Source organism: Ptychodera flava, chromosome 8, assembly GCF_041260155.1.
Source record: "Ptychodera flava strain L36383 chromosome 8, AS_Pfla_20210202, whole genome shotgun sequence".
Lineage (NCBI taxonomy): Eukaryota > Metazoa > Hemichordata > Enteropneusta > Ptychoderidae > Ptychodera > Ptychodera flava.
The window spans coordinates 21,962,469-21,974,963 of record NC_091935.1 but is presented as its reverse complement, the minus strand read 5'-3'; the positions used below and the strand labels follow the sequence as shown (position 1 = coordinate 21,974,963).

Below are 12,495 nucleotides of genomic sequence, written 5' to 3'. Positions count from 1 at the left end.
TAAGGGTCATTAGCATAGAATTTTAATACCGAAACAATGCTCATTAGTGTAATCTGCATATTTGAATATCATTATACCTCGCATCTTGCACTAATAGAATTTTGTACTGAAAAAAAAATTATTCATAGTTTCATCATAGACCCCAATGCATAGTGAATCGACATTTTGGTGAAATTCCAAAATCAAATTTCTTGCACAACCATGGACTTGTAATCACTGTAGTCTAATCGAGAACAATAATGTGAATAATCAAGCATACATAAATGCACAGATTTATCTAATTTTGTACTGAAAAAAAATTATTCATAGTTTCATCATAGACCCCAATGCATGGACATTTTGGTGAAATTCCAAAATCATATTTCTTGCACAACCATAGACTTGTAATCACTGTAGTCTAATCAAGAAAAATTATATCAATAATCTAGCATGCATAAATGCACAGATTTATCTAATTTTGTATTGGAAAAAGCTATTCATAATTTCATCATAAACACCATGGACATTGAACCAACTTTTTAGATGAAATTCAGAAATCAATTTCTTGTACACAAATGTTCATTTTACTTCCCTATTTAAGCAAAGTACAGATATAGCATGTTTTGTGGGGGTAAATTGTCAATAATTTGCCTGATAGACTCCATGTATGATTTGATATTTTGGATGAAGCACTAAATCAGCTACATCTTGCCTTCTTATAGTTGCACACAATATGGTGACCCTCCCTAAAATGTATGAAATACCATATCTCTTCAACAATTCTTGCGTGATAAATTGCGACTGTTCCTCCAAAAACACCAGCCCTCCCCTCTGTAATTTGTCCCTAACATAACAATTGAACCAATTGTTATGTAAATTAGCTGATACTGTTTTAGTTATTCCCGGGGAGAATACCGCAGTGGTTTGGGGGGAGGGTCAAGTTTTAGAATGTCGGATAAGGGGGAGGGTCACATTTTAGACAGGAGGATAGTGGGGAGGGTCACAATTTACGGTACAGGTGTTCGCGAAATTCCCCTGACCCACCCCCCCCCCTGTAATTACTGAAGGCTCCCTAAGCATTACCCAAGGGGGAAGGTTATTCACCGGCCATCAATTCATTCATTGTAATGCTTGGCTTTTTTTAAATGAATGAAAGAAAACTGGCTGTGGGGACTTATACCGAGAAATATAATTGCTTTTCATTGTAGACATGAAAATTGTACCATAGACTTTGGAAGGAATTGGTGCTCAGGGCATAGACATGAAACCTAACAAGTGAGGCAAATATAGTCACAACAGCATGTTTTTTAGCTTGCTTAAAAGCATGAATAGTGGTTTTCTTGCTGCTGTTTGTTTGTTTGTTTGTTTGTTTGTTTGTTTAAATCTTCAGTACGCTGGATTGCTGAAATCAGAACGCATTTCCAGCTACAAAATCCTTTGTATGCTATAGATCACCAAAAAATGCAAGAAGGTGTTCATAGGTATGAAAAGAGATTTCTCAGAGTATAAAGCCAACAGAAACCAGTGTTGACAACTAAAAAACTAACAAAATAAAACTCTTATAGCCTGACTTTGTTGATCGTAATTGGTTCCACCAGCAACCCTTAGCTAATGCCATTACGTCATCTCCAGCAACCATTGTCTATTCCTAACTATTCGGAAGAAATGTTGACCTTCAAGTTCATGCCGATTTTTACATTGTCATTTTGAAGACTGTGAAAATGCCCTTCCACTTGCATCATCACAATTTTTTATTAATTGAGCAAAAGCTCTTCTTTGAGATGTGTTAGCAGAGTGACTTCGGATCTATTTTGACAGAATTTCAAAAAATAATGATATTTTTCATTTCAACGCTAAATCTCCACATGTGTTTTAATTTCACTTTCGCTTCAGTTTCTGGTGAATTGTCACTTCTTTCTCTACGGTAAGTTGAAGTTTGCTCTGCAGGTTTACTTAAATGTTGTTGATTCTTTCACTGTTTTAGTTCGTGTGTATGAAGAGCAATTAATGCAATGTTGTCTAATCTCTAGACCATGATTATCTAACCACTCATTTCTTAACTGTCAACACAGAATCTTTACATGTAAAATATGCACTGCTTTTGTTTGTATGTGAATTCCTAAAATTCTGGCCAATGCACAAAACAATGCTGTTTCATCATGTACAGACTCATTTGGCAAGCTAAACAATACATCTGAATTGCTGAAAATGTTAGAACGTTAGCTGGAAGGTTCATATTGATGCTGTTCATAATAGAGTAAATATGGTTCCTTTTTCCCCAAGTGTTCAGCAAAATGACCTGCCCTAGTCATGACTTATATGCATTGCAGCCGGTGAAAACGCCGTTGTTATCTATAGGGTACTCTGCATGTAAGGCGCTGAATTACTTGCGTCTGTAACAATGTAAACTTTAAAACATTAAAGCAAAACTTCAAAAATCTAAAACCATACAATTGAAGTAAACAACATCAAGATTATTTGTGTATTTTTTAAAGTCAGTAGCTGAAGGAATAATAATCTCCAAGCGAGCGATTGACTCGGGACCGGTGAATAATCACAGCCGGTAAATATGCCATTGTATTTGTATGGGCTTGGGAGTAATAAATTACGTCGCCGAATCACGACAGTAAAATGCAAATTTAAATGAAACCAACGCAACAGGAAAACATCGAAAATAATACCCTTGTAGGACAGTATCTTAAGATTACAGAAGTAGATTTTTACATACATAGCTGAAGTAATAAGTATCTTGAGGCAAGCGATCGGCACGGTAGCGGCGAAGAATTTATAGCCGGTAAAAATGCCATCGCATTGTACTGCGTGCGGGAGAGAGTAACGTACGCGTACGTCGCCAAATCACGAGAGTGAAATGTAAATTTACACGAAACTAACGGAATATCCAAACATCGAAACTAACACCCTTGTAGTACAGTATCTCAAGATTATAGATTTAGATTTTTACATTCAAAGCGGGTGAAATAAATATTTCGAAACAAGCGATCGGCACGATAGCGGCGAAGCTGGTAGATCATCAGCGCCCATTGTTTTCTATGGGGCGCGAGTATGTGTGTTGCCGAACAACAGAAGGCGGTAAAAATGTAAAAATACAATAATTTAAGCCAATATTTAAAAATCCAAAACGATACGATTGTAGAACGACACCTAAAGATTACGGATTTAGATTTTTACATTCGTAGCTGATGAAATAAATATATTGAAGCAAGTGATCGGCACGATAGTGGCCATGAATTTGCTGATAGTATATGCCATTGTTTTCCTATGGGGCGCGGGCAATGTGTTTTTTGTCGAACTACAGACGGCGGTTCAAGTGTAAAATCACAAGAATTTAAGCATTTAGTTAAAAATCGAAAAAGATATGATTGTAGTACGGCATCTCAAGGTCTCAGGTGTGAATTTTTGTATTTATGAATGAAACATTAAAAAAAATTGAAGCAAGCGATCCACAAGGTACCGACGACGGCGCAAAAACCATTGTACTATGGGAATTTTTCGCATCATTCATCCGCACTTGCAATACCTAAAACTCGCCGGTTCAATTTTTTCATTTTTCGCACGAAATGGAAGAAAAGACACAGTCGTTCGGATGTCCGTCGTAACAAAAATCGTATCGTTTTCGAATTCAAAATTACGCTCTACTTTTCTGGTACGAATTGGTTTCAAGGCTTAATTAGCAGTGGTGCTGTACGCGATTCGGACATAACCGCTTGTCTGTGTCAGCATAATTTTGGCAAAATTTTCGTAATTTATTTCATGTGTAAGTAAAATACTTACATGTACGTTTTCATGTATATGTATACTATATATTTAGAGAATCTTTAGGACAATGCTAGCGTGAAACGGCGGCAATAGCGTTATATATTTCTGTCGGGCGTCAATGTCCATGAGACAGCGTGTCGCTGGAACAAATGGGCTGGCAAAAAACCCGTAGTGTGTGTATATATATATATATATATATATATATATATATATATATATATATATATATATATATATATATATATATATATATATATATATATATATATATATATATATATATATATATATATGTACTCAGAGTTTCACGCTACATGTGTTCTCTGTAGCGATCATCAGACAAAAAATGGTTGCTACAGAGAACACAAGTAGCGTGAAACTCTGAGTAACACCTAAGTACTGTTTTCTACTTGTTATCAATTTTTACCGTGTATATATATATAAATATATATATATATATATATATATATATATATATATATATATATATATATATATATATGTGTGTGTGTATATATATGTGTATATATATATATATATATATATATATATATATATATATATATATATATATATATATATATATATATATTGTTAAAATTGATAACAAGAAGAAAACAGTACTTAGGTGTTACTCAGAGTTTCACGCTACTTGTGTTCTCTGTAGCAATCATTTTTTGTCTGATGATCGCTACAGAGAACACATGTAGCGTGAAACTCTGAGTAACGCCTAAGTCCTGTTTTCTACTTTTTATCAATTTTTACCGTAAATCTCTCTGCCATACAGGTATTGAGCACTCTTTTACACCGTGAAGATTTCCAACATTACAAGATATATATATATATATATATATATATATATATATATATATATATATATATATATATATATATATATATATATATATATATATATATATATATATATATATATGTATATATGTACACATATATAGCTTCAAGCTGCACAATGAACTCGGCTTTAATCAGAGCTGAGAACTTCTTCTCTGTGTGGTACATTTAGGATTACACTGAACACGGCACGTCTCACTCACCTTTCAGTCCAGTAAATAAACTCTCATTGATTTCATAAGAGTTTTCAAAGTACGCCCTGAGCTCCCTGAAAGAGAGAAGGTGGTTCATAGAAATCACATGTGTCATAGCTGACAAAAAAAGTCCAATTTTACGAAGCTTGAATTGTTTTCTGCTCTGAAGCTGCCGCGGCTCAGAAACGGTACAATTTCCCTATGTCACTTGCGTAAACGTAAATATGAACACATTAAGTGCGCAGTACATGAATATTTTCCAATGATAATATCTTCATATGAAGTGGGGCATGGATGAGCTCCTGATCATCAGAAGAGATGAAAGTATTATGGTCAAGATCCATTTTCAGACTACATATAGTGTTTGAAACTGTTGCTTCATGCTGGCTCTTTCTAAACCTGGCATGCAAACTTTGTGCGTCAAGGGCCAGCACCTGTAACTTTTTGATGATTTTTTTTCTGTGTTTTTCATGTCAATTGCAAGTTCTTGTTATGGTTTACGTTTGAGTTCAAGACCAGAATTCACTTGTCAATGTTATAAAAAATGCAGTCTATTGTACATTCTGAATTGACCACTAAGTATCTCAAAATGCTTTGGGGGTATAGAACAAGAAACTGGGGGATTGCCATTCAGAAATGAGGGAAAAAAATCATCAAAAAAATGTGGCTACCAGTCCTTTAAGATTATTTGGTGTGTACTTGATATAGATGGACTCTTATACATTGCGTCAGCTTCACATTGCAGTGCGTTTTTTTCTCCCGAATTGCAATCACCTCTCGTGTAGAAGCACTAACATCTAGCTCTCACATGTTAAATAATGATTTCAGAGTTTTTCATTGGCATTCTAATTCACTAATCTGGATGCTGCTGCAAGAAAAAGAAACAGTTCTCAAATTTCTGCAAAGGGGGGGGGGGCAAATAAATGCAAACAAACAAATGAAAAAGGGAAGTAAATAACTCACTCACTTCTTGTTTGTATCGGACAAATCTGGTGGTTTCATGGACTTCAAGCAGTAATTCCCTGTCAAAAGAAGTTCTTCCATTGTGACTGGAAAGAAAGAACACACCAAGAAGTGATCGCATTTGCAGGTGTATACGGTGTTACACTTGTTCTGCAATTAAGCCCCCACAAGGCTCAAAATAATTTGTTTTGTTTATATATGCATATTTTTGGGGTCATGTGTTCCTGTTTTTGAATGTATAATATGACACTTGTTCTGAAGGGCTCAAAATTATTTCTTTTATTTGTATACACATAATTATTTTAGCCTAATTGTCCTTTTTGTTTATGTAAAACAATATGACACTTGATTGGAAATTAATTCCCCAACTGAGGTCAAAATAATTTCTTTAATTTACATGCAATTTTTTGTCAATTCACTCCTGCTTGTTTATATAATGTTTGGAATGCTGCTCAGTATGGCTTCAATTAATTTGTTTTGTCAATATGCATAATGGGCCTAATCAAGTTTTGATCAAAAGGCTCCCAGGCTTTCTGGCGCGTGTGGTGTGTGTACAGTGATTATGTTTAAATTAACATTAATTCTATAACAGTTGAAGATCAGCATTGTCAACATTCCTACATATTTACACTGTATGACATCATTAAAGGGCCAGGGACTAATTATGTTTAAATTAACATTAATTGTATAACAGTTCAAGATCAGCATTGTCAACATTCCTACATACTTACACTGTATGACATCATTAAAGGGCCAGGGACTATAACTGTTGATGATTTTTTTTTTGCTATTGTACCCATCCTTTATGCCTAATATCCAATTGGTGTTTTTAGCTCATATTTGGTATGTATATAAATACCAAAAAGAGCTTATATGGTGAGTCGGTGGCGTCTGTAAGTCTGTGGTATGTATGTATGTATGTATGTATGTATGTCCGTCACACGCAAAAGCTCCCAAACCGCCACACCTACCATCACAGTATTTTGTGTACAGGTAGACCAAGGGGTTGAGATGTGACATTGTGCAAATGAACATGTAAGTGTCAAAAATATGCAAATGAGGTAAGAAAAAGGGGAAATCCTGCAAATGTGCGGGAGTGGTGGCATTAACTGAGACAGCCCAATCTGAGTCCGAGCTTCTATGATCTCTAACCTATTTTTTTAGGAATTTACCACCTCATTAAATTTACAGTAAATCTTCCGCAAAGCATTAACCGTGTGAAACATTTTTCAAATAATATTACCGAGAGCAGGATCGTATATCAATCATATCTTAGCAAAGCTCAGAATATGTGCAGTATGATTTCCCAGTGTGCACAGCGTGACCATAGAACCAGTGGTATGGAAAGAAACAATCTTTTCCCCAAAGTTGAGAAAAAAGAGTCTCCAAATATTTGTGAGTGCAAATTTCACCATCATCTGGATAAAACAGTGACCCCATAATATATGATAACATACAAATCAAATTAATTTCTTTTGGATAAGCAATCACAGAGAAAAATATTGGACAAAGGTGAGCAAAAAAAGAGAAAAAAAACTGTCAAAAATTGATATATACAGTTTATGCTAATATTAAATAACATTGTGTACTACAGGCATCCTGAAATGAGAAACTAACCCTTTAAATTTGCATATTCAAATTTCATCATTCGCATAAAACTGAATGAGGTTATCGCTGGGATTTTATAAATCCAGTTTGATTGACTGGACAATCAGCTGAGAAAAAAATTAAAGAAAATTGAGCAAAAACTCGTAAAAACATTTTAGTATACAAATTGTACGTTTATTTTCATATCACTTCAATAAATTAATACAACGAATCGCAAATGGAACAGTTGACAAAACTTGAAAAAAAAATTCAGTATACAAATTTTATGAGTTTCAGAGAAACAATTTCAGGAAAAGCATGCAAAAAATAAGAAAAAAATATTTAAAATTTAACTATGCACATGAAATGCTAAATTGTGCTATAACTTAATGACAAAATCCCGTAGTGACCAGATCTTAAATTTCAAATGTGTATGACCACAATAAAAAAACACATTTTATGCAAATATGCTCATCTATAATGGACCAATCAAAATGCGGTGAAACAAGACCAACAAAGAAAAGGTTTTGTTTTTCCTCCTAACACGGAAGCCTTTTATTTCACATGTTTGCTTTCAAGGTAGTATGCACCTTGACAGTGAAAGACAAACTTTTGCTCAAACTTAAAATTTTCTCAAGGAATCTTTCAACCATTCGCTTGCAAAATCAAGAATAAAACTGCTCCTTGGGGAAAGATGTTCGGACTCTCAAACTTTTGCAATTGTTTTCTGATCTACCATTTATGGGGTTCTTCTTAAAGCTCTTGGTGTAAGAAAACTTTTTTCTACCTTATTTTTTTTCGAAAATCAAAAAATTGTTTTTCCCCATAGAGTTACCATTGGGACGGTGGCCATTTCGAATTTCAAATATCGATTATTCTGGGGTAATTTATTTCTCTAGTACCAAATTTTGCAGAGTGTCCCCCCCTCCCGGCCAGTGTTCCCGCTAAAGCTTGGGCCCCCGATTTTTATCCCTCATTTTGAAAGTGAATGGCAGAAAGATTCCATGGGGAAAATTTGAGCACAAGTTATTAAAGTCTTTCACTTTCGACACTCTCTACAATTGACTATTTGTAGGAATGGATGAACTCAACTTTGTTATTCCTTCAACTTTCGCTGAAGTGTGAACACGAACCCAATCAAAAGCAACAATCAAGGGAGTTTTCTTTGGTTTTTGGATGGAACAGCCCCTCTGTAGGGCCTTCTTTGGGGGTCATTGCTGTAAAATTGTGGCAGTATGGCTGCACGATCCATGAGTCCTACCTGTGGTTGCGTTATGTTTGGAAGAGGCATGGATGTAAAAAATAGAGGCTAAATGAGGGCAGCTACTGACCAGAGCAGGTTTTTTAGGGGAAATATGTTGGCTCACGCAGCGGCTATGAAAGATTTACTATAATGTACTCATTCTGTAGGTTTCAACCACGGACGTATTTTTTTAGGTCCATGGTTTCAACCATGTTTTGAGTTAGAAACGCCAAAGCATACATATACAGCCATCAGTCTATAGATATATCCCTGCCATGACTGGTGAAAATCCATGCACGTATAACACTATTGTACGTTGATGTTGACACAGCAAACAATGAACTTGCAGTATTGAGCGAGGTATTTGCAGTCCAACAAAGGGGGCAAAAATGATGTTTACCGTATTCTCACACAATGCGAGCCATGTCACTGGCAAGTTCTGGGGCATTACTGCAGAATGTTCTCCGATGAGGTGTCCTTGTCCTGTGCTGGCTTCAGCGAGCTATTGTGATCTGTATCGATCGGCGGTTTTGCTTGCATTGCGCCAGTTGCAGTTACCACTTAACAAAACAAAAGCTCTGACTTAGACAGGAATAAACTCGGGCAATTAGTGCAAAACTTATCACACCCTCAGTCGTAGTAAAAGACTAAGCTAAACTCCCGGCTGGCATAGAAGCTCTATTTTAAAGGCCTATATAAGGTGTCAGATTGTCTTGCCTGGAAATTTACTGATTACATTACAATTTCAGAGGAAAACAAAATGCTATGACACCATAATCTTGTCACAGACTAGAACGAACGTGATCCGTGATGCGGGGGAAGTGTTTGCTAGCATAAATTTTCTCCAAGCAGAATATGTACAGGGGAGCAATCTATATAGGGAAATATTTTACAATAACTGAACAGGGTCTTAATTCTTTCATTTGTTGTCTGTGCCTCTAGAGAAAATTATTGTGTTATTCTTTTTACCCAAGCACACAAATCAAAAATTATGAATAAGCGGCTTTTCCCATTATGTTATCATGTACATAGCAATGGCAACGTACATAATAATTGTTCCCGCTCAGCCTGCGATTCATTCCTCACGGAAAGAACACTAAGCTGATTGAATCAAATTGCATTCTCAGTATTTCGCAGCGGAGTGTTCTCAACAGCAGTTTAACTATATGTGTCAGCTCTTATGAAATTATTAGAAGGTACATACCGTAATAGTCACCACTACAGTTAGGATTTTAGAGTTTATTAGTGCCCATAACTACCTCACAAACCATAACTCCTAAAATTCCGTAGCCCAGAACTGTCTGGTACAGTTACTGCCGGGCTTCGCCAAAGCAGCTTGTATCTACATGTTTGTATCTTCATGAATTACCGTAATCACCTGGGCATACTAATAAGTACACCATTCAGATCATGTTAAAATTAATTACGTAACATATTGCCTCCATGGGAGACGGATGTGCTATTTGGCGGTTCGGTCCAATAATAATTCTTTTACACCATTTGGCTGTCAAACACGCACGAAACTTTCGGTTTACTCGTATATCATTCCCAAGAACATGTTTTGCGCTTAATTTGATAAAACTGCACGGCCATACTGAAGTTTAATTTATTATCGTCAACCATATCTTTAATACGTGTACACCGTCTTTGATTTGTGACAGATTCTTTTCCAACAGAAGGAATACCAGGTTTACCGGTACACTGAACTGTGAACTGAGGCAATTCAAAACCTGCCGTTGAATGAATGTCGGACACGCAAACTTACGCAAAGCGCCGCGCGCGAGCTTCTACGGGAAATGCAGCTTTTTGACATTTGAAAATGCATATCTTTGCAAAACGGGACGAAAACAAGTGAGGTACACACGTATGACGTAGACTGGTCATTTAAAAGTAAGCTTACCATGGATGTACAAAAATAGATGTTTGTACATCCATGCTTATACCGACGAGTTGACTTCCTTTATTATATTAGCAACATGTGGTAATACGCCACCAACGCCCGCCCTCGTCTGACCGGGCTATAAAACCCGGAAGAGACCTCGCCGTTATTGTCTTTCCTAGATTTCATGTTCTAATAGAGTATTTGTTCGTGCAGAATAGTCAGTCAGATTTACTCATTTTCTCCTCGTAACGGACATTGTCTGCATTGTACACGACAAAGTTAACACTGCACAGTGATGTCAAGGCTTCGTCTCGATTCTCATTGTAATACGGTACCAGTCGCGCGTGGTTCGATACACGGTAAAAGCCCCTGTAAACTAAGCATTTGTATAACGCTACAATAACCCTATGCACGAAGGGGATTGTGGCCTATGCGATGGTTTAAAAAAAGGCATATTCTGAAAAGGGTTTGTTTCTGGTACATGATCGATTTATTATGCAATACTTCACATAATTTATAAATAACTGTCGACCGCCAACTGCAAACTCCCGTCTTTGCATGGGAGAAGATTACACAACATAATTTATAGTACTTCAATCAGTTGTGGTAATTCTGCCCCTCGGGCAATACGCTGGCTATTTCTGTCGTGTTGGCTTTGCTGTGCAGCACAGGCCCGGCCCAGTTTCAATGTTGCCATGGTCACGCCTTCTCGCGACTGTGCACACCTCCGGTACTTCATTGTTTTGTAAACAGACAAAAGGTGAGCGATGTAACATCTTACGCGTTGTACACAAACACCATTCGCTGTGCACGTGTAAAGAGAGGAATTTTGTAAAACTGCTTACTCACGCCGTCACGGGAACAAGTGGTTTAATCGATAAAGGCAGACTCGATTGAAAGAGTTGAAAGAGGTATTTGCTCCGCAATTTTATAATAGGCGTTTGACCCGGACACGACAATAAGACTATGATATCCGGCAAAGTAGATAATTTCCAGCGAAGAATGTGAAGAAATTTTGAAGAAAACTGCAGAAGAGGATCCAGCAACATTATGAAATGCTCGCAATAAATCGTTCTTCTCACCTTTATTAAAAAGTGGCTGAGTACGCCCAAATTGCTATCAAATTTCCACCTTTTGCAGGGATACAAATTAGCTGTGTTTTTCACACTTTATAACGGAACTCTTTGTAGCGGAAAGCGGGGCAAAGAAAGTGAGACAAAAAGAAATTGTGAACAGAAGAAAACGACAATGCATCGCACCATTTTTAAATAATACAAAGTGGCGACCTGTGTTATGCGGATAACAAACAGTTAGCACAACAAATAGCACGATATTAACTCCTGGATCACCTCGTCTATCCGGTGAAACTCTACGACAGATATCTTTGCAATGCAGGAGGCAATCGAAAAATCCAGCACCACACTGCGGCACCGATGTACGGCCGTAGTTAACAGACATATCGCGCTATGCGCACATGCGCGCTTAATCATTCACTTATCCAATACACGCACAGATCGGCTGTACCACAGACTATCACGAAAACCCAAGACAGAGATTGAAGGACAGTTTTTGATGAAAATCAGCATAATCGTCTCTCACACGAGATACGCGACAAGAATGCCCACCTGATTCCTGTACATAGTACCTACCTGTACTTAGTGAGATCAATGGTGACCTGACCCGAGTCCGTCCTTTCATACAGCTCCCTTCTTGGGAAAACACCGCTTTCGAAACCCGGCTTCTTTATACATGGATTTTAACGTTCCATTCGACCACAGGGGTGGTAGGCATAAAAATGGAGGGACGGAGTAAGCAAGAAGGCGTTTATGAATGCAAAAGAGAAATAAGAAACAGCAGCCAGGTATAACTTTCAGAGCGAATTTAATGCTCATGTTTTGAATGCTTAACAATACTTGTGCCGCAGCAAGACATGTAGCGATACCCGTTCTCTGCAGCAAACCCACCCTACAAGGACTGTATCCTGCCGACTTGTATATTCCCAAACAACTCGGGCTGAC

At 37.0% G+C, this 12,495-nt stretch overlaps 1 protein-coding gene across 1 annotated transcript in view; it reads right to left on the bottom strand.

Annotated features, from left to right (window-relative positions):
• The window catches only part of LOC139138787 (uncharacterized), a 39,540-nt gene extending 27,285 nt beyond the window's left edge, over window positions 1-12,255 (bottom strand). Inside the window, 3 exon segments of the mRNA XM_070707316.1 lie at window positions 4,812-4,876; window positions 5,770-5,851; window positions 12,127-12,255. Coding sequence (XP_070563417.1) covers window positions 4,812-4,876; window positions 5,770-5,851; window positions 12,127-12,175 — 196 coding nt within the window. The 5' untranslated portion in view covers window positions 12,176-12,255.
• Between the last annotated feature and the right edge of the window lie 240 nt (window positions 12,256-12,495).